Raw genomic sequence first — 24671 nt, forward strand, 5'->3', positions numbered from 1 at the left:
ATTGTAAGCTATAAAAAATACTGCACAATAAATTGAAATATTTGAGTGCTGTTTTGCACTAGAAAAGTGTGTGTGGAAACTGATGCGTAAATAAGCTTGTCTAAAACCCTTGAGTGCAATATGTAACACAGTACTGGTTTTTACACTTTGCACTCACGGTGAAAGGCATTTGCAGGGAAACTCAGGTAGTTGGCTACCATCCCCCCGCCCGCACCCATCAACCCCCCCCCCCCCCCCAATTTCTTTTAACACGAGGACTGTCCTGCCAAATGAGGAGAAGGAGGAAGAGGAAGAGGAAGAAGAAGAAGAAGAAAACCACATACTGACCAGCTGATAACAGAAGATTAGAGAACATTCCTGAGATCTGCAAAACTCTGTATGATATAAAGTGTATGGTAAATGTAGTATCATTATTCCCTCCCCCTCAACCTTTCTATGGCTGGAGCATGAAAGAATGACTCTCATTATGGCTATGTCCATGGATAAAAGATAAGTGTTACTAATCTAGTCACTGTATGTGATGGTATAAGGAAATAATATGTTTACAATTAATTGAAACAGTGAAGGTAACCACTTACCATGTAACTGAGGCACAATAGGTATATAAACAAGAATGAAAAGTTGGCGAGCCTTCAAACAATTTCGTTTCTCAGACTGAACTGGGGTGAGAGGTTGTACTGTGTGGAATTGGTGACAGGCAAAGTGAGGCACGGGCAGGAATGGTGGGGGAGGGATGGGTGGCTGAGAGCGACAGGAATATGAATGTGGCACTGATGAGTTCGTCCTGGTGCCATCAGGTGGAGCTGTGGGAGGCACACAATAAGGTGGAGAAGTGAAGTTTAATGGGGAGAGGGAGATAGAAGAGAGGATGAGGGACTCTGGAGAGGAAAGTATGAGTGTAGACTGATGGTGAAGTGAGAGGCATGGTGATAGGGGCAGACATGAATGTGGGACAGTGTGTAGTGGAGGTTCGTTACACAATTATTGTTGGGTCAACAGATGTGTCACAAGGACATTTCCCAACTATGTAATTAAGAGAAGCAGGTATGTGGGGATAGGGGGAATCCAGATGATACAGGCTATGAAACAGTTACTGAAGTCAATTATATTACGCTGAACTGGGCAGTTAACTTTTATTTTGTCCACTGTTTGGTGGCGGCCATTCCCATATTGAAGGAAAGGTCACACCACAGTCGGGATATGACCTGAGTGCTTTCACAGATGACCTCGTCTCTGACAGAATAATATACGGTTATGATGGGACTGAAATACAATTTTCTAGATAAGTGCATGGTCTTGCATCTCTGTCTTACACTGAGATACAACCCATGAACCTAGAGATTGGGAAAGGGTTTTGCATAAAGATGGACACACAAATGATGACAGGAAAAGATTAGTACAGATTCATGCGATTGTAAAAAGATATGTGAGCAAAGCATACAACAGCTACCACCGTTATACCTTGGCTAACGAGCTGGTGGAGAACCCCAAAAAAAGCTGATCCTATGTAAAATTGCTAAGTGGGTCTAAGGCTCGTTGACCAGTCTTGTTTGGCAGTAGAAGGCAGCAAAAGGATGGCCAAAGTTTTAAATTCCACATTTAAGAAAACGTTCATACAGATACAAACATCTGATCTTTGCACAGAGTTCTTGCTCTTTTTCTCACATGATGTACTGTGACCAACGGATGAAGGGCAACATGCTGATTCCACATTTCTATATTTCCGAAAAGCATTCAACATAGTACCCCACTGCTGACTGTTAACAAAGGTACATACATATGGAATAGGCTCCTACATATGTGGCTGGCTCAAAGACTTCTTAAGGGGAGTAGGACGACAAACGGGCCGTCTTGGAGCAGGAGAGACACCACAGGACATTTTAATTTCCACTGTCTATACTTTTACGAATAAATTCATAAAACTTTGTCAGCATGACCAGGAAGGATTCAGGATTCACAATCATAGCAGTGGAAGTTCAAAAACATAGCAAAATAATTTTTTTTTACATGTGAAAGTTCATAATTTTTTCACTTCTATGGCTGCATTTGTTGCTATAGGTACACGTTTCTTCATAAGTAAGAGAGATTCTTCGATGAATTTTGCACGGCATACAAACCATACTTACAGGTGTATGAAACTCTAGAAATTATTTAATTTGTGAAAAAATGAATGTGCTGTTATATTTTAAACTTCGTGTTTAGAAAAAACTCAAATTTTATAGTTAATTACCACAATTTTTACCACAGTTTTTAATAGATTTGGAAAATTCTAGAGTTTTATACACCTGTAAGTATGGTTTGTATGCTGTGCAAAATTCATTGAAGAATCTCCCTTACTTATGAAGAAAAGTGTACCTATAGCAACAAATGCAGCCAATGGTAAGTGAAAACAAGGTGAAATACAAATTCAAAAAATAAATTATTTTCTTATATTTTTGAACTTCTACCACTATAAGTGCAAATCCTTAATCCTTTCTGATCATTCTGGCAAAGTTTTATGAATTTATTTTTGAAAGTGTAGACAGTGGAAATTAAAATGTCCTGTGGTGTCTCTCCTGCTCCAAGCCGTCCCGTTTGGTGTCCTACCCCCCCCCCCCCCCCCCTTAAATAATAGAACCCAGAACGTTGTCCTCAACGGCAAGTGTTCATCAGAGACAGGGGTAACATCAGGAGTGCCCTAGGGAAGTGTGGTAGAACCACTGCTATTTTCTGTATACATAAATGGCGTCTGGCAGACAGGGTGGGCAGCAATCTGCGGCTGTTAGCTAGTGATGCTGTAGTGTACGGTAAGGTGTCGAAGTTGGGGGCCTGTAGGAAGATACAAGACAACTTAGACAAAATTTCTAGTTGGTGAGATGAATGGTAGCTAGCTCTAAATGTGCGAACCTGTAATGTTCAGATACTGCACTATTAGAGGCCTGCTTTAACACAGTCTCATTGTTTAAATATCTGGCGGTAGCATTGTGAAGCAATGTGAAATGGAATGAGCATGTGAGGATTGTGGTAAGGAAGGTGAATGGTCGACTTCAGTTTATTGGGAGAATTGTAGGAAAGTGTGGTTCATCCATAAAGCAGACTGTATGTAGGATGCTAGTGAGATCGATCCTGGATTACTGCTCGTGGGTTTGGGATCTGCACCAGGTCGGATAGAATGAAGACACTGATGCAATTCAGAGGTGAGCTGCTAGGTTTGTTACCAGTAGGTTCGATTAATATGCAAGTGTTACAGATATACTTTGGGAGCTCCATTGGGATTACTCAGAGGAAAGAAGACATTCATTTTGAAGAACACAGCTGAGAAAGTTCAGAGAACTGGCATTTGAAGTTGACTGCAGCACAATCCTACTGCCCCAACATTTATTTTGCGTAAGGACCATGAATATAAGATACGAGAAATTAGGGCTCATACGGAGATGTATAGACAGTTGTTATTCCCTAGCTCTATCTGCGTGTGGAACAGGAAAGGGAATGACTAGTTGTGGTACAGTGAACCTTCCGCCATGCACCATATGGTGGCTTGAGGAGTACATATGTAGACGTAGATGTATACCAGTATATTTCGTAGACTGGGTTGGCCACAGAATGTCACTTTGGGAGAAAGGGGAAGGATTGTGGGTAGGAAGCTCCCGTACATTTCATAAATGGGGTGGGAAACAGAATTTCACATTGGGGAAGATGAGTAGGATTGTGGGTACGAAACTCCTCATTTCCGGGCATGATGATAGTAGTCGATGCCCCAGTGTGTAGGTTCTTTAAATGATGCACACATATAAATGAAATATTTGTAATAATTCTTATTCGCATTGCCCCCGTGCGGCAAAGATATCGCAGGGAGGTATGATTATCTAAGTAAGCTAACAGAAAACAGAAAGGTAAACTATCAATTATTTTATGTACCTTATTCGTTTCTTTTCACCAACCTCAGTGTCTGTCAGTCTTTTGATCTAGTGCAATAAAGACATATGTAATTGCACTCTCCCAGCATTGTGTTAATTAAAAGATATAATATGCGGGAGTCGAAAGTTTTCATTCTCCTGCTCAGCTACTTCCTAATTTCCACCTCCAACGTAATGAGGACTTACATTTTTAAATTGACTTTTTCGGAGAAAAAACCAACATTAAGAGAGGATAGCCGCCACAGCCATGCTGACATTGTTGTCCATAGCTGAGAAGACCAGGTAAATATCAAGCCATACACTAAAACTCGAAGGATCCACGCTTTCGTGCATTTCTGGGCATACAATTTCTAGTGCGACTAAATGTGCGTTAGCATAATTACTTTAGCTCTGAACAATTCACATTCTCTCTCTCCCCAACCACTATGGGTGATACTGGGTCATGAGGGGGAGGGCCGGTGCACTCTTTTGTAGATAGTCCATGGGGTAATTCAAGGGTCAGAGGCTTTCAGGATACTGAGCAAGGGGTTACTCATCACTGCAGATGCACTGTACAATACAGACTTTTTATTGTAGAAGGGATGGCAGCTGCTGAAACGAGAGCTACTGTTGATAAGCTCGAGACAGAGAGATGTTTTTACAAAGCTCTCAGAGAAGTGGAGATCAATGTCCAGGAGGTGTCACGCTAGGCTGAGGAGGACCAGATGAAGCAGTCAGGAGAGAGGGTGTTGAATCGGAGGAGGAATCAAGATAAAATGCCCACAAATATATTGTCAGTGAATAAGAACAGACAAGGGGTTTAAGATACCAGGTGTCTGGGAAAATATCCTCTAGCTGGTCAATAAACAGGTTGTCATATGTGGGTGCCATGTGAGTGCCCATGTTGAGTTGCATATTTGTGTGTGTGTGTGTGTGTGTGTGTGTGTGTGTGTGTGTGTGTTTTTTCACTTCAAGGAGAAATAGTTATGGGTAAAGATATTATTCGAATGAGGTGATGTGTTTATAGAGCAGGCAGGACATGGGAAGTGGTAATGTGCAGCAGTGCCAAGGTTGTGGGGATGTTAGTGTATGGATACCGTATTTACTCGAATCTAAGCCGCTCTTTTTTTCCAGTTTTCGTAATCCAAAAAACCGCCTGCGGCTTAGAATCGAGTGCAAAGCAAGCGGAAGTTATGAAAAATGTTGGTACGTGCCGCCACAACTAACTTCTGCCGTCGAATATACGTAGCGCTACACAGGCATGCGTTGTAGGCACAAAGATAAATTGGCGCCAAAACCTCTGCGTCAGTAAATAAATTTAAAAAAAAAAAAAGTGGAAGACGAGCTTATTTTCTCCGCCGCGAGTTTCGACCACTGCATTTTCATACATTATCCAACGAATTAAATACAAATTCCGTATTGTTCATTTTCGAATGTAGCACAATTTCAGCGTATTACGAAAATCTGACTGGCAAGACTGCTTGGGATGTTTGTCAATATGGCCAACTCCACGTTCTGAATTTTTTCCTATCTGTGAGAAGAGATGGTTGCTAATAGGAACCTGATGAAATATGAATCACATACAGTATTCTCTTCACCATAAGAATAATACGAATATAAACATTTTGCCATGTATTCTTTCGTGTTTGCTGCTATCTCATTTAAATCCTGTCTGCCTAATAAACTACGAAACTAGAGTGAGACAACAGCAAACGCGGAAGAATATACGTATTGTGTCATGTTTATATTCGTATTATTCTTACAGTCAGAAAGGAAGCACGGCAAGTGACTAGATTTTTAAATCTAAGATGACTCGAATTTCTGTGCAGAATTTGATGTAATAAAGAAGCGGCCGCAAAGATTTTCAAACGGAGAAAAATTTTCGCCTAACTCTCGTTCAGAACATGTTCTATCATACGCAGTCTATTATTTGATTCTTGTTGTTGATCATTATCAAAGAAAGCAGCAGTGTAAGTAACAACAAATAGCAGTCTCTTGCCATTGTTTCGCTAATGAGATGATTCCTCTTTTCTTTTTTTTTTTTTTTTTTTTTTTTTTTACGCGGCGGTAGCACATACAAAAGCAAGCCATGCCACGTGCCGCGACAGGCCGTAAACACGCACTATCAGAATGCGACAAACAATGCATGACACAGTGCAGTAATGCATTTTCAGCTTTAAGAGTGATGCAAACACCTATAACAAAGAAAACGGCATTTATCAGATCAAAGCAAAATAAGCAATCGATTCAAACCAGACGAAGCACGTGAAAAAGGAAGGGTGCCCGTATAAATACGGACAGAGCACCTGACGCATGGCAATGGCTACGTGGTAAAGCTTAACTGCTAAGCTGACGACGCGAACCAAACTACTGTAGCTGTATCGTCATTCATTCGGCCTAAATTGTGTCTCATATTACAATGGACCAACTTCGTTTCGATTTGTAGGTGCGGCCTAAAACTTTTCTCTCCCCTTGAATTTCGAGTCTCAAATTTCAGGTGCGGCTTAGATTCGGGAAATTTTTTTTCCTTTATTTCGAGTCTCATTTTTCAGGTGCGGCTTAGATTCGAGTGCGGCTTAGATTCGAGTAAATACGGTAGGTGGATAGGTGGCATCAATGAAGCCGGGCAGGGAGCCGGGGGGGAAATGGGGTGAGGAAGGTTGACAGAAGGTGAAGAAAGTGATTTGTGTCCTTTCCATAGGCACCTACGTTATGGGTGACAATTTGGAGGTAATGGCCAAAAGGTTCAATATTCTTTCCATAGGAGAATGTAACTATCTACAATCAGGCATCTAGGATGGTTAGGCTTACTGATTTTAGGAAGCAGGGAAAATGTGTGTGTGTGTGTGTGTGTGTGTGTGTGTGTGTGTGTGTGTTTGGGGGAAGGGGAGGGGTGGTTGGGGTAAGGACGACGACTCAAGGGAGAGGTTGTGGAATAGTCTAGGGGTTTAAGCATGGATTATGCTGGAATTCTGGGCTGGGATCACTATGCCAGGGCTTCAAAGTGGAGGAGTCAGACAGTTAATGATGTGCTTCCAGGTCTTCAGCCAAATCATGCTTTCCTTTTGTGCATAAAATAGAAACGACGACTTGGCTGAACTCCTGAAAGCACACCATTAATCAACCATGTCTAGAAAACCAGAGTGGTCAGTCAGACAGTGGGTAATAACTAGGGTCAGATAATTATTGAAGTGGAGCCTTTGTCTGCAGGAGATAGGATGACATCAGGGCCTGTTTTAAAAGATGGTTGCCTGGGGTAATTGAAGGGGGGAGGGGGGGAGGGATCCATGGCTCCTCTCCATATGTCATCCCTCTCCTCACAATAACTATACCACTGGCCCCCATCTCCTGTCTCATAATAATTGTCACCTATCATCATGCCTCCCACTCCAACAAATCAATCTACAGTCAGTTTTCTCAGTAATCTCCTTCTTCCTCTACTGTATCTCTCCCCCATACCACTCTCATCTCCATTTCATTGTGTTCTCACTTCACCTGCTCATGTCAGAGTGAACCCAGCAGTGCCGAATTCCTATACTGTTCCCATGTTGCCGCTTCCCCCAGCCCTTAGCCATAAATCTCTCGACTTCTCCATCCTCATCTCTCACCCACATCAATTGACGGTTCCCCTCATCCCATTTAAGCTGGAGCACCAGGAGACAATTTAATTGACTGGGATAATGTAGCCATTTATGACTTTTATATTTGTGTGTGTGTGTGTTGTAAATTAGATAGCTCTGAAGGAAGACACTGCTGAAAGCTCAGCAATGTTTTCAGTCTTGTTTACATGCCTGTCAACCTCTCAGTACCTCAACTATACGGCAAGTGGTCACTTTTATCTTTACTCTTTCCAGTATTCCAGTCTCGAAGTATAATGTTCCTTCCACTAACCGTGATCTCATTTCTTTACCTTAAGAAAAATCCTCATTACCTCTTCTTCTTCTTCCATTTCTTTTTCTCTTATGAATAAGAAATAAATATGCAACATAATCCTGGAAACAAAATCTGTTTACAAGAAATTATACATCCTAATGTTTACCCTCACAGGTGACTATGGCTCATATTCTTTTAACTATTCTAATATACTAAAAGAATGTCATTTGCAAGACAATGACTTGCAGTAAGTTTAGAAACTATCTTGTTGCTGTCGCAATCTTGCAAATGAAATTGTTTTTGTTATATCAGAATACAGGAATTTCAGCAGTAGTCAGCTTCGAGGGCAGACATTAGGATGCAGTTTGCAGGGTAGTTCCTGTTCAGAAAACACATCTGCTGTTTACTGACTACATGAAAGCCTTTGAAAAAAAAACAATGTAAAGTCCAGGATGGAATAACAGTTGCTGTCCACAGTTCAGACACATTGGTCAGAGACACTGGTCATGAGCATGCGAGTTGTGTGGCTGCCTGTATAAGTAGTGTGAATGTATGTGTGTTGTCTGTTTCCAAAGAAGCCTACTGGCCAAAATCTTTTCATTGTGCCTGTCTGTGAGTCAACATCTCCTCCACATGATGAGTAGCAATCTATCCTTTTGATAATATTGATGCAAAGTCTTTGAAAACACTGATAGAAGGGTTTCGGGGCAAATATTAGATAAATACTAGACAGGAGAGGCATACAAAACCACTTATTGAAAGTAATCCAACCAATGAACCAACACGCCAAAAGAGAAAGTTCAAGTAACAGCAAATTTAGGCTTACAAATAGGATGCAGTCTGTTTCTGGTGCTTTTCTGAATCTATGTTGATGGTACTGACTATGTTGAAACAATGGCTAAAGAGTTAACATCCAAAACTTTAACCAACAAAATTGCTCAATGAGAACACTCTTTGCTACTGACCAACTTCTTACAAATAACAGTGAAGATACCCTTCAAAAAGTCACATATATATTAAATTAAATGGTCAAAAGCTATGACTACTACTTTGAAATATCATCTCCATCACAAATGAAACAAACATATCAAAATACTGAAAGATTCAATGTATTAATAGGACCTTACACTAAAAACTGAATAAAAGGGCGAAGAAAGAAATCATAATAAAATTCTACAAACAATGTTATCATCATCTTCACTTTATGGCAGTCAGGCTTGGATAGTAACGGATGGAAGCGAATGAAGAATACAAACTATAGAAAGGAGATTTTTAGGCATTAGTAGGAAACAGTGCAAAGATACCAGCATAACAACCCTGTATCAGATTTGTTTAATTAACATGTATTACTTCTTCATTTTTCCAGTTTAAGGTTCAGAAAACCTTCATTCATTTTTTTCTAAAGTAACAATGAACACCATGTCACAAAGCCACAGAAAAAAATGAGATTAGGATGGAACTGCAAACAGAAAAGTACAGGTGTATGCTGAGGGATCACTCACTGGGCCTAATGGGCATAAAATGTATGCTGACTTTCTTTTCAGTAACTATGGGATACACTAAGCTTTCAGTTCACATTCCAATCTGTCTCTCGTTAAATATGTAATTTATGTAATTTGCTCTTTTACCTTTCTGTTTGTGAACTATACATCTTGTCTTCCAAGATATTAGATGCCCAGTACATAACAGTGAATATTTAAAAATTACTCCCACAGAACTATACTTACAAGAAGCTTTCTATTCCTTTCAGTATTTCTGAAGTCAATTAAATCCTTAAATGGCTTTGTGTATGCTTTTTTCTTTTTACATGTATGCACCAGTTTCACCACAGCCTTCTTACATTTCTTTAGCACTTTAGTCACTATACCAGGCCAATACAAATTCCATACCTTTATCCATACTATATCACCTTCAATAAAAATTCCTGTAACAAGAGAGAATGAAAGAAATGCAAGATTCAATTCACAGAGACTTTTAGCTTTTTAACAAAACAGAAAAAAATGCACAATAACAAATGTCTTCATAACTTGTCATACATAGTTGTTTTCAAAGAAAAATTACAAGATCACAAAATGTCTTTTAGTAACTTTAACACATCTACACTTTTACTTGTGTTCTTCATGCTCACAATGAAATAAGTTTCTAGATCTTTCTATCAGATGAGTATGTCACCATAGCAACCACATCATTTCCTACATTGCTCCTGATCACATTCCACTTTCTGGAACCAGGAATTAAGAGTTGTATACCAAACAAAATAAATTTCCAAGCTTTTCACACACACGATTTTCCTACAGTATAATGAGTTATTGATAAGTCAGAATGACATTTATTAAAGCTGTTGCTGAAAGTGAATGAAGAGCTGAAGAATAAATTTTAAATCAAATACATGTATAAAAATAGCACAAATCAGATGGAACAGAACTGGAAGATGGGCCTAAAATGTCACATTAATGAGTGAACAAAACCATGTATATGTAAGGAAGTGGAAAGAACATGTATAACAGTACTGTACTTTGTTTTGTAAATTAATTAATTATGGTACACAACATACACTACAGAAAAATGGATAATATTTATAGGAGGCAAAACTAATAACAATTTTTGTTAGTGATGTTTCAAAGTTGTTAAGCTCTGTCCAAAGAGAAAAGGAGAAGCAGCAAAGAGCAACTGCAATATGTTGACACTAAAAGGAAAGTGTGATCAGGTACAAGATTTTACACAAAAATAGAAATGGTACATGCAATAAACTTTGTATGCGTGGTCCTGACAGTGTAGATTAACAGGTAAGAGAAGTTCACAGTAATGTAGAAGTATGACTTTTTAATATTGTTTTTACAATCTGAGGGAATGTAGGATAAAAAGCCTTAAAAGAAGGTGGCATTTTTCACTTTTGCTGCATTTTTTCCATTGCTTCACAACTGATTTCTGCCTTTCAGGCCATTTTCAAATGACTTCCTGTTTTCTGTATATATACACCACTACTTTACCTCCATGAGTAGGAATACAATGATACATACGTAAACTTATTTGAAAGATATTTACCTGCAGTAAAAAAAAAATGCCATATGTATTGAAATGGCAGTGTCTTTAAATCTGTGTGTTCCATTTGTTTAGGTGTCTTGTTGGTTTGACATATTGACATTTACAAAGGTATTACATTGACCAAAGAATAAAACCAAGCATGGAATAATAAAAGAGTAATTAAAGAAATGTACACACAGAAACTGAAAGTTAAGCTAAAGGCCAATGCAAATAAAATTACTCTAGAATGAGATAAAGTCAAAATAAATAAATTTACAGTTATGCCCTACTACGGAATAGTTTCTAACAAAATAGCCAAAACTTTAAAAAAATATGAATATCAGAGTTGTGCTCCATACAGAAAACAATTTTAGTAATATAATAAGAAACACAAAAAAATCCATTAAATTACTCAGGGATAAACAAAATTGCTTGTGATGACTGTAACAAAGTGTACATCAGGCGAACTGATACAAACTTAGGGATACATTTTAAAGAGCACATAGATTTTAATGATAACAATACAAGTGCCTAAACAACAAACTTACATCCATAAACATACTGAATTCTGCTTTATGTTAAGAAACGGAAGAAAATAAATATGTTAGAAGAAACTGAAATTTCCAGTCATTTAAAAAGTCAGCTAGATACACTTATTAACGAACAAATAGATGTACAGAACAGAAAGTTTCTAGATAACTTCAGTCACAGTCTGTTAATGACCAATCAAAAATCTTGTATATGACAAATAAAATTTTAAATTTTTTAGCTTACCTCATCATATATTTTAATATATTTTTAAAATTTTCCATATTATCTTTATTTCTTACCGTACTATTCCTAACTCTACTCAACTATACAAACATAGTATTTGAAATTATTATTCCATGCTTAGCTTTATTATTTGACCAATGTAACACCTTTGTAAAGGTCAAGATGTCGAACTAACAAGAAAGCAAATATGAACCTAAATGAACAGAACACACAAATTTAAAGACTCTACCATTTCAATACATATGGCACATCTTTTTTTCTATTTCAGGTAAATATATTCCTATATCACTGTGTTTCTATTTGGGGAGGTAATGTACTGTATTCTCTTTTGTACAGTGAATAAAAAACCACTTGTAAAAGACCTAAAAGCCAAAAACTAGTTTTGAAGCAATGAAAATAAATACAGATAAAGTGAAAAAAATTCACATTTTTTTACTAAATTTCTTTCTGTGGTATCTAATATGACAAAAACAGAGGTAAACAGACTACTGCATAGTGAGAATTTTATTTTTTAAAGATATATTTCACATTTACTAACCAAGAAACGGAATATTTCAATACATATAAGCTATAAATTATGATAATTATCTGTTTGCAAATTAAGTCTGCAACATTTAACAATCATCACCAGTGCTATGATACAAAAAAAGGGGAGAAATACAATTCAGCTACCAAAGCCTAGCATTTAATGCAAACAAAAAAAATGAAGTGACAACCTACGAACATCTTATATGCAGAAATATCATTGGAAAGATCTTAAGTTTACTGCTACAGAGACCACTTTAAACAAAGCACTAGTTTCATTAAGTAGTAAAGTGAAATAAGGGTTTAATGGTACAACTTGATGTTATTGTGCGCCTGAAGGCGAGTGTCTGACTGTATATATATATATCAGCACAAAAATATTTGGAATGCAGTTGAATACAGTACATTTCTAATTATGCCATTTCTATTTTAGCTGTAACTTTTAAGCTATTCATTTTGCTAAAAGTGAACATGTAGACGTTTAAAAAATTCATAAGAGGCCATGCAGACATATTACAAAAAGTTAATGAATACTGTTGTCAAGCAACACCTTCAAGTGTCACACACAGTTAGGTCACACAGTAGTGCAAGGGTTTGTATGTTATCAATACGTCTTGAAACATTGTAAAGCTTCAATCTGCCCATTGATATGGTATATCAAAGAATATCACTCAACACACTAACAAGAGATGTAAAGCCTCATTTGGCCATTGCTAAGGACTGCAACATATTACCCAACATAGTTATAAGAGATTGTGCTTAACACATTACATGATAAGTATGCTCTTATTATTTCTCTGTTTTTCTGTCTCACAAGGGAAACTGCCCATTGCACCCCCTCAGGTTTAAAGGTAAGGGGCCTGGTAGACAGCCCGTCAAAAACTGAGCACAAATCAAGTACAAAAACAGGAAGAAGGTGTACTGGACTGTGAAATAAAAGAAAAATAGAAACAGTGAACAATCCAAAAATAAGAAGTGCAATACAGAGCAGTTGGAAAGAGAAATGGCATCGTCATTACATGGTTATGGTATTTGATGGCCAATGGGGCGAGGCATGTTCAAACCTCCCTCATTTATTTATTTATTTATTTCACTGTTTGCTTTATTCAAATTTGTGTCTGTGTTGTGGCATAACATCCATTTGCAAAAGTGAGATGTAAGGTAGGGACCTATAATCTGTAATGACAGTTGATTCTGCACAACTACTCTACTTGCAGCCGAAAGGAAGTGGCTTTTGAATGGGAACCGTCAACCTTTGATGATGAGACGACAAGACAACTGAATACTCCGCCAGAAAACATGACTGGAGTGCCATACATGGCATTAGTGACAGCAAGTGTGTCATATGATATGAATCTCTTATCAACACACCTCATTTTTATGCCCGGTGAGTGACTGAGATATGCCTCCTTGTCCGATTTAGTTGTTCGTATGCATGTGAATGTGATCACTCCCAAGGAAATGATAAAAACATAATAATTTGTCACATAAGCTTAGAAAGATAAGCTAATAAAATATTTGTGGACATTAATCACTGGTTCCTAGCCAATGCTTTGTCACTGAACTTTGAAAAAACACACTACATGCAGTTCAGAACTTGTAAGGGATGCCGCACGAGTATATGCCTAACATACGATTACAAGCAGACAGAAGAAGTCAACAGTGCTAAATTCTTGGAATTACAGTTTGATAATAAATTCAACTGGGAGGAGCACACCACAGAACTGCTGAAGCGTCTTAACAAATCTCTATTTGCAATGCGAATTGTGTCAGACATAGGGAATATAAAAATGAAAAAGCTGGCATCCTATGCTTACTTTCATTCCATAATGTCACATGGGATTATTTTTTGGGGTAATTCATCAAGTCAAGTTAAAGTTTTCCAGGAACAAAAACAAGAAGTAAGAGTTACATGTGGTGTGAACTCAAGAACATCCTGCAGAAGCCTGTTTAGGGAACTAGGGATACTAACTACTGCTTCCCAATATATTTATTCCTTAATGAAATTTGTCATTACAGATATATCACTTTTTAAAACCAACATTCATGGAATCAATACTAGAAATAAGAATAATCTTCGCAAGGATTCAAAGTCACTTACTCTTGTACAAAAAGTTGTGCAATATTCAGGAACACACATTTTCAATAACTTGTCAGCGGCCATAAAAAGCTTAACAACCAATTAAATTCAGTTTAAGAGAAGCCTAAAGGATTTATTGGTGGCCAACTCCTTCCACTCCATTGATGAATTTCTCAGTACACTATAACTTCTGCACCACTTCAGTGCAGTAATGTGTTCACCGTAAATAAGTATTGCAGTAGTTCTATTACATATTTATTACCTTATAAATAAAAAAACCTTTTTTATTTTAAATTCAGTGCATTAGTGTTTGTAAAATGATTCTTTCATATAGTGTTCACTAAAAAAAATGACGATCATTCCACTTGGGATCTGTGGAAGGCACATTAGCTTATTTGTTTCAGTTGTAAATATTTCTCATGTATTATTGTTTTTCTGACACGTTCCACATCCTGGAGGACCTCCTCACTATGGATCAATTGGAATGAAAGTAAATCAAATCTAATCTAATCTAATCTAAACCTTCTACCTAAGCTGTCAGCAGAAGATTTTAGTGTGTATAGAGGATGGTTGGCTCATCCAGCAATTATGTTAGTGATCAGCCAACCACCTTTTTCAGATTTGCTGTTCCACGGCTTTTCTGGTCTAGTAACAATATTTTAACAGCAAATCTTGAGCCAGTTTTCACTTTTGTGCCATTAAGAATAATTGTGCGCACGAATGTGAGAAAGTGTGAGAGACAACAAATGTGATCTTATGTAGCCCTTTAGGATGTCCGCATTTTATATGTACTGAGGTATCATTCCCTGCAATATTGTAAGGGTGGTGATGAACACAATGATGAACACATTTACTAACAAACAAACAGACCACTGAGCTCTGTGAATACTGTGTTGTACACCTATTTGAGTGCTGTACTTAAGTAACCAACTTGGAAACATGACATATGGTAGTTCAGATAATTTATCATTACCCAACAGAAAAAGTTTTTATTTTTTTATTTACTCGTCAAGTTCCACAGAAGCAAATTGAGGAGCACATCTCCAAGGTCATGGAATGTGTCAGTACATGAAATTACAACATAAAAGTAATAACAGATAAAAATAAAATGTTTACGAACCCGAAAAAATAAGCCATAAGTTTAAGTAAATGCAATCAACAATACAACAAGAGTCAGCTCAATTTTTCAAGGAAGTGACCCATGAGGATACTCTCCAGTTTAGATTTGAAAGCGCATGGATTACTGCTAGTATTTTTGAGTTATATATATATATATATATATATATATATATATATATATATATATATATATAATAGAAGGAAACATTCCACGAAGGAAAAATATACCTAAAAACAAAAACAAAGATGATGTGACTTACCAAATGAAAGTGCTGGCAGGTCGACAGACACACAAACGAACACAAACATACACACAAAATTCAAGCTTTCGCAACAAACTGTTGCCTCATCAGGAAAGAGGGAAGGAGAGGGAAAGACGAAAGGATGTGGGTTTTAAGGGAGAGGGTAAGGAGTCATTCCAGTCCCGGGAGCGGAAAGACTTACCTTAGGGGGAAAAAAGGACGGGTATACACTCGCGCGCGCGCGCACACACACACACACACACACACACACACATCCACACATATACAGACACAAGCAGACATATTTAAAGACACACACACACACACACACACATTATATATATATATATATATATATATATATATATATATAAGAAAGATGATGAGACTTACCAAACAAAAGCGCTGGCAGGTCGATAGACACACAAACAAACACAAACATACACACAAAATTCTAGCTTTCGCAACCAACGGTTGCCTCGTCAGGAAAGAGGGAAGGAGAGGGAAAGACAAAAGGATTTGGGTTTTAAGGGAGAGGGTAAGGAGTCATTCCAATCCCGGGAGCGGAAAGACTTACCTTAGGGGGAAAAAAGGACAGGTATACACTCGCACACACACACATATCCATCCGCATATACACAGACACAAACAGACATTTGTAAAGGCAAAGAGTTCACCAGCAATGCTCAGAAAATGATTGTTAAATACTGTATATGTATCTGATTTATCAGTAACAGAAATATTTTTACTACGAACTGACTTTATATCAGAAATCTTGTGCTGCTGACCAGACACTTCCCTCACAGCTGATCATATGGTTTTAATTTTATCCTGTGAATTAGCTATTCTATTTGCACACCACATACTCTTTGCCTTCCTGATAATATTTTTAAGCACCTTACAGTACTGTTTGTAATGGGCTACTGTAGCTTGATTGTGACTACTTCTAACATTTTGATATAATTCCCATTTTGTTCCACATGATACCCTTATCCCACTAGTCAGCCACCTGGGCTGCCTTCTACTGCTAGTACCTCATTTAGAATGTTCTAATGGAAAGTAACTCTCAAAGAGCATGATTAATGTGTTAAGGAAAGCATTATATTTGTCATCTATGTTATCGGAAAATCGGAAAACATCCTGCCACTCTTGTTCCTTGACAGGGTTTAAAAAACTCTCTATTGCTGTTGGATTAACTTTCTAACATACTCTGTAATTATATGTGACATTTCTTTGAGCACAAAAGCCTTTCAGTGTTAAAATTTGTGCATCTTGGTCTGAAAGGCCATTCACCCTTTTACTAACATAATGCCCATCTAGTAATGAAGAATGAAGAAAAATATTGTCTGTGGCTGTGCTACTGTTCCTCTGCACCCTAGTTGTTAAAAACAGAGTCTGTATCAGATCATATGAATTTAGGAGATCTACCAACATCCTATTTCTTGTACCATCATATACAAAATTTATATTGAAGTCACCACATATTACTAATTTCTGGTGCTTCCTACAAAGTGAATCAAGAACCCTCTCTAGCGTGAGCAGAAATGCTCTGAAGTTAGAGTTAGGGGACCTATAAACAACAATAATTAGATGTTCAGTTTCACTAAATTCAACTGCCCCTGCACAACATCCAAATATCTGCTCAGTGCAGTGCCGTGATATGTCTATGGACTCAAATGGAATACTGTTTTTTATGTACTTGGCCATTCCCCCACCCCACACGGAACACCATGAAAACCAGCCAGCTAATCTGTATCCTGGTAAAGTAAAACTCTGAATTATCAAATTATTTAAGCAGTTCTCCAATATACCAATAATTTCAGAGCCAACATCTATAAGCAGTACACTAACTTTATCTCTAATACCTTTTATATTTTGGTGAAATATGCTAATTCCTTCTCTACTAGGAAACATGACGTCCTCTGAAGGTGAGCCCTTAGTTAGAGGGACTTCCTTTAAGCAGGTATACCTATCAGCTGACTTCAGTCTAAAAGGAGTGCAGCTCTAACACCAACTACTAAAGGAATTTTTCCACGAGTGATCCTACCACCATCCACTACACTGTCACCTATAATCTTTGCCAGCCTCCCCTTCCCATACCTATTGAGGTGCAGATCATGCCAAGTGAAATCCGATCTACTGACAGACTCAACTGGCACCCCTGAAATGAGACCCATGTCCTCTGCCATCAGTGCCTTCTCCAGCAGCATGTCAATGCCTCATTAAGATGAGGCTGATCATGACGCTGAAACAGTTGTGCAAAATGCACATTAGTGCCATCAGTTTGAGTAGCTATCTTTACCAGATCACCACCTACATCATATTCCCCATCCCTATCAAGACTGCTTTCTGCTTCACCCACCACCACTTGCTGACCCTCCTTCGTAAAATTCCTACATAACTCCCCTATGCTGTCAAGTCACCTGAGCCAACCCTGCACTAGGCTTCACAATGCCTGTGACCTGGTACTCACTCCCCAACACTTCCTGCAATGCTGGCCCACACCTCTACTGTGTGAACTACCTAGCAGCAGAACCTCCCTCTTTCTGTGAGACTTTGCAACTGATCTAGGCCTCCTAACTGCTGAGGACTGCTGCCATTTTCCCTACAACTACAGCTACAAAAGGCTCCTCTCCACTCAACTCTGACAATTGGCCTTCTGATTAAAGGCACCAAGAATTAATTATGTCCATCTTTGGTTTGAGCCCCACAATAATACACCCGACAAGAACAGGACATAGAGCAACAGCAATTGTTAACTTATTACTTAATCCATCTGTCTTTAATGACATACATATGACCCCTTTAGTAATCGTTTTAAAATGGCTCTAAGCACTGTGGGACTTAACATCTGAGGCCATCAGTCTCCAGTAATTGTTTTATCTGATCTTGATGGTCAAATGGCAGCAGTAACACATCCCCACGAATCAAATTTAATTAGAAAGGAAAAGGAAAAGTTCACAGAATTGTAAATGTTGATACAGGTACATTATTCAGAGAGAATTTACAAGCTGAAAAATGGGCAGACGTTTACTAAGGACACACAGTAAGAAAGATTTTTAATAATTACCTAAAAACATTCTTACAACATTATCAATCATAAGATCTGGGACATTTACAGTGGAAGACTGGAAAATGGGTGCTAACACCTGGGATCAAAATATCTTGTGCTAGGAAGGGAGTGCTTTATTTAATGGAAGGAACTAGCTCTAATCGAGTTTTAAAAATAAACTGTCAGCAGAACTGTAAAATCCTTAAGCCAGTCTCATAAAGGCAAAAACCTTGTACTATGCACCAAAAATTCAAAATTCCAAAAAAAAGCAAGAACAATCTGGAGCATTATTAGGCTTGAAATGAATCAACTCAACGAAGTAAATGATACTGAACTCCCAGATGGCAGGCGCTGTAAGACAAATGATATGAAATTAAAATTATGGCTAAATCAAGGAATTGTTCCTAACAGTACCTGAAAACTTGGTGACAAAAAAAATGTACACTAAAAGAAGATACAGTGAACTTACGTAAGGCATCAGTTTTGCCAACACATTTGTTAGAAAGATCACAAAAATCATAAATCATTAGGTCATCAAAATGTAGTAGCTCTTGGGGCTACAATGGTATCACAGCTAAAGTAGTGAAATCTTGTGCTGATTTGGTAGAATCAGCTTCGAGTTACCTTTGTAATCAGTTGATGAGTAAGGAGTATTTCCTGAAAGATTGAAGAGATGAAAGTGGAGATAAGCAACCGACCAATACTTTCAGACTGATCTCACTCCTTCCTGTGTTCTCAAAGCTTTTTTAGAGAGTTGTTTACAACAGAATACTGAACCATCTTTCTGTGAACAACCTTTCAACAGCAGCTCAGTTTGGGTTTCATAAAAGCTTCTCTACTGTGAAGGCAGTATATAATTTCACAAACTCAATTCTAGCAGCACTAAAAAACAAAAATTCTCCTGTTGACATTTTCTGTGATCCTGCCGAGGCCTTTGACTGTGTAGATAATGAAATTTTGGAATGAAAATTACAATGGTATAGTTAAAGAACTTCCCCTTGCACTGATGGAGTCATATCTTAACAGTAGAAAACAGAGGGTTACATACAACAGGAATAAGATTAAATTCAGAGTGGAAAAACATTAAATATAGTGTGCCATAAGGTTCAATGCTTGGTCCACTCCTGTTCTTGGCCTGAATTACAGACTCTTCCAAAACTATAATTTCCAGTGTTGACACAGGCATACAGATAAGAAGTTCCAAATGAACCCATACCAGACACAACCTGAAGAATAATGGAACAGCCTTACAACCAGTTCACAGCCAACACTTTAACCTTTAATGATACAAAAATTCATATTACACTATTTCAAAGATATAAAAATGACCTACAAGTACAAGAAGTATAGAGTGCATCCAGATGAACAATAAACTGATGTTGTTTATGTGAAACACTGTGTGCCCGACCGAGACTCGAACTCGGGACCTTTGCCTTTCGCGGGTAAGCGCTCTACCATCTGAGCTACCGAAGCACGACTCACGCCCGGTACTCACAGCTTTACTTCTGCCAGTACCTTGTCTCCTATCTTCCAAACTTTACAGAAGCTCTCCTGCGAACCTAGCAGAACTAGCACTCCTGAAAGAAAGGATATTGCGGAGACATGGCTTAGCCATAGCCTAGGGGATGTTTCCAGAATGAGATTTTCACTCTGCAGCGGAGTGTGCACTGATATGAAACTTCCTGGCAGATTAAAACTGTGTGCCTGACCGAGACTCGAACTCGGGACCTTTGCCTTTCGCGGGCAAGCGCTCTACCATTTGAGCTACCGAAGCACGACGCACGCCCGGTACTCACAGCTTTACTTCTGCCAGTACCTCGTCTCCTACCTTCCAAACTTTACAGAAGCTCTCCTGCAAACCTGGCAGAACTAGCACTCCTGAAAGAAAGGATATTGCGGAGACATGGCTTAGCCACAGCCTAGGGGATGTTTCCAGAATGAGATTTTCACTCTGCAGCGGAGTGTGCGCTGATATGAAACTTCCTGGTAGATTAAAACTGTGTGCCCAACCGAGACTCGAACTTGGGACCTTTGCCTTTCGCGGGCAAGCGCCCTACCATCTGAGCTACCGAAGCATGACTCACGCCCAGTACCGGTTCGCAGGAGAGCTTCTGTAAAGTTTGGAAGGTAGGAGACGAGGTACTGGCAGAAGTAAAGCTGTGAGTACCGGGCGTGAGTCGTGCTTCGGTAGCTCAGATGGTAGAGCGCTTGCCCGCGAAAGGCAAAGGTCCCGAGTTCGAGTCTCGGTCGGGCACACAGTTTTAATCTGCCAGGAAGTTTCATATCAGCGCACACTCCGCTGCAGAGTGAAAATCTCATTCTATGTGAAACACGATACACATTTTGAACCCTCCAGTACTGATGGGTAACAATATTTTCATTTGTACTTGCGATGGTAAGGGAAAGAAATAAAATGTTGTTGGGCTGCAGATTACAATCTGTGGGCTCTCGTTGTCATCACTGGAGAAAATTAATTTAACTTCCCTTTCCCAAGAAAATTACTAATTGAAATGAAGAAATAAAATTGCTCTTGGTGCTATTAACCAATATGATAATTAATCACTACGATTATCCAGGTTCAAATTACGTGAAATGACCACACACAACTATAATGTTTCAGTTTTCGCTAATAAAAGTTTACTGTTTTTAAAATGTTGATATAAACTAAAAGACTGGTGAAATGAACTATTTCAGTAAGAGGTTAAAAGTGACTTAAGCTCCCAACACAGTGGCAGGTAAGCTCATTATATAAAATTTAATAAATGGAAAACCTGATGCAAAACAATAACTATGTTAACTGCTAACCATTAAACAGGAATAAACCAGTGGATAACCCACGCCTAATTAGAGTCAAACTGGCACACAATGCAAAATTCTAAGTGCTGATTTGTAGCAAAAATCATCAAGAGTTCAACACAGGTGAAACTGAATGGAAGTCCAGCTTCAGTGTTGATAAACAGAGTCTGAAACTCACTTCACACGATAATCACAGGCCCAGACGGTCACGTGACAAAAAATAATCAGACACAAAATTTCTCTCTCTCTAAGGCATGCGTGGTTCAAATCACTGCTCATCCTGACCAAGATGTTGCTTCAATGAGTTCACACATAACACTCCCTGACATGAACAGATCCAGCCAAAACAAGGTCATACCGAATTCCCCTCACATCATGATGGCTGTCATCCTCATATAGACTCGGTCCACTCCCTCCGCGAAATTCCTGTATACATCACTTAATGAGGTTCCCACGTTCACCAGCCTCACTTACATCTTTTTTATACAGTGCACTTACAAACGATTTGACTGTGCTGTTAACTGCATACTGAAATCCTAGTCTAAAAAGATACATTATTTGAGATGTATGTGTAATAGTTCACTCAAGAATTAAAGTTGAATGAATGCAAATTTTGTTGCAATACTCAAAAAGTGTTCTTTCACTTTGAGTCCTTAAATTTTATTACAACTGTTAATATGACACCAGTTCCTTAACAGATTTTTACTGTTCTTTTTGTTGCACTACTCAGAATTTACATATCTTTAATAGTTCATTAGATACGGACAAAAATCTGCAAAACTGTGAACAAACAAACAAATATAGAGTAAAAATCATAAATCTTATAAATTAATAATTGTAAACTGTGTGTAATGACCTCTGCCAATGCATACTGCCTTGCTGTATGTGTACTTGTTCTGCAGAAAACTTTATACCAATTTTAAATTAAAGTCTACTTTTAATGTCTCACTGCTTTATTAAATATGACACAAATCATTGAAATGTAACAGTTGAAAAGCCTATCTGAGAGCTACAAATTGATTATCTGATCTTTGTTATACATTAATTAGTAAAGAAATCACTACACTTTTGCTGACTGGCTGTCCCATGAAAACTTCTCGATGCTATTTTAACACGATGATTGCAAATACGATCTGCACACTGGCAGAATCGTGGTACTTCCCTCTTTCATATGAGGTATCGTCCTTCATTGTACAATTAACCATTTGCTTTGTATGAGTACAAACAGGAACCTTAGTTAGCTGCCACTGTGTGTTCAACGGCTGAACTGATTACAAGTCTGTATCATTTTAACTTTGACAGGTATCCATGGCACAGCCACTGGACAATGGTCAGCGCATGTGGAAATGTGGTCAACAGAAGTTAGCACATGGACCACCTCCAGTGCTGCAGCTGTACACATACAGAAGCCCAGCTGGCACTGTGGGCAACCTCTATGTCACGGAGCGCACGGAATTCAAACATCGCCTGCAACCAAACCATCTCTTGCATGCATAAACACAGTCCATTGTGTCACCATACCTCGGTTTACCTTATTGTCGCACAGTGACCAGGATAAGAGAAGCAGCACCAAGAATTAAAACATTTATTGAAAACACTCAAAAAGTAGTGTGCAAATAAATGAACATAAAAGTGTAACATTTGTGCATTGTCAAGGACAGTATGTGTTGTGTTCAATCCAGTTGTGCGTCAGTTTTGTCAAAGAAACATCTTAAATCTAAACAACATGTTTACAATATAAACAGATTAAATAAAGCAATTGTGTACGTAATGAACATAATGTACTGCCTGCAAATTAAAACAAGTTAAATACATCGCTGTATCATATTAGATTATTCAGTGTGCTCAAATCTGAGTTGATCGAAAACAGTAAAATTATACAAAACTGTTTTTCGGCATTATGTGCATCTTTCATTCAGTCTGATAATGTTTGCAGTACTCCACAATTTGTTCTCATTTGTCAATTCAATTAAATTCTCAGCACAATTTGCACATCACACTCACTCGACACAGCACTTGCAGAGATGAACTGCTCACAGTGTAAGCCCTTCGTGGGGTAACAACGAGCTCAGTGGAACCAACATTGTCGTGATGCTCCTTGCAACTTATCAGCCAGCCCATTTTCTACCAAAGAAACGAACACGACCCATTAGCTATTTGATCCTTTAATATAAACACGCCCCCATAGGTGAGGCTGTGAAAGTCCCATCCTTGGAAGATCAAACTCACACATAAGAAAATTCATTAGGACAAAGACAGACACAAGTGGAGCTGCAGTACCAAGAACAAGACACATGACTGCAGTTTTTTTCTACTGTTTCTGTGATTAGTGTCTTCGCACAGAAAGAACTCCAACTGCAACAATGCACACATCACAGAACAGCATCTTTGCCTCAGTCACAGTACTCTCAATGCAAACAATCAACCAAACAAATAAATCAACACACCGGCAGTCACTATACAAAATTTAAACATGACACAAAAATATCAAAATATACACAGTCAAACACCATATATCCACCAAAAACCATTAAACCCAGTGCCGCCTCTGCATGCCAAGGATTAATCCACAGGATTAATATAAATACTATTTCCCCCACAATAAACATACACACAAAACAAAAACTCCAAAACTTAACTTCTATCTATGAACGAACATAAGGAAATTACAATGAACACAGTACCAGAGTATGAGCCACTGCTCACTTCTGAAGGTATGATCTTAGTATGGTTACATTTCTTAGTCTCACGAGTTTCCTTGAAACATGATAAGCTAAGCAGTATGCATTTGAGTGAGGGCACTCTGTAATCATGAAAGGTTTGTGGTACAACTCAAATAGTTTCTTTATTTCTCACAGGCTTTCTTATTCATCTTGATGAGCACCATGTCCCCTAGTTTATATCACACAGACTCGTATCTCCCATTGTGCCCTCTTATGCTTTTCTTGGCCTGCTTTTCCGTATGTTTGCTTTACTTTTGCCTCAAGTTCCTGAGCACAGATTTGCTCTCCTGGTGGGAAGACCACCACCTGTGACAACAGGTTCATTGGTCTCTCGTGCATCATTACTTCATGCAGACGGAACCCAGTGGTGCAACTTTTGACACTGTTCATGACCTCCTTGAATGTCGGTATATACTCGGCCCACTATGAGTGTTGGCGGCTGCAATATGTTCTCAAAAGTCTGTCCAATTTCCTGATGTAGCGTTCAGCCTGATTTCCAGCTGGGTGGAGCACCGATGTGTGCACATGTTTAAAACGTGCTTCAGTCATGAAGTCCTCCCATAAATAGACAAAAACTGTGACTCATTG

General features: G+C 38.4%; 1 protein-coding gene across 1 annotated transcript in view; it reads right to left on the reverse strand.

Annotated features, from left to right (window-relative positions):
• The window catches only part of LOC126095422 (uncharacterized), a gene marked incomplete at its 5' end in the record, with an annotated part of 138509 nt that overhangs the window by 74641 nt on the left and 39197 nt on the right, over positions 1-24671 (reverse strand). Inside the window, one exon of the mRNA XM_049910219.1 lies at positions 9476-9672. Within this exon, the coding sequence (XP_049766176.1) occupies positions 9476-9672 (197 nt within the window). The remainder of the gene's footprint in view (positions 1-9475; positions 9673-24671) is intronic.

Source organism: Schistocerca cancellata, chromosome 8 (assembly GCF_023864275.1).
Source record: "Schistocerca cancellata isolate TAMUIC-IGC-003103 chromosome 8, iqSchCanc2.1, whole genome shotgun sequence".
NCBI lineage: Eukaryota > Metazoa > Arthropoda > Insecta > Orthoptera > Acrididae > Schistocerca > Schistocerca cancellata.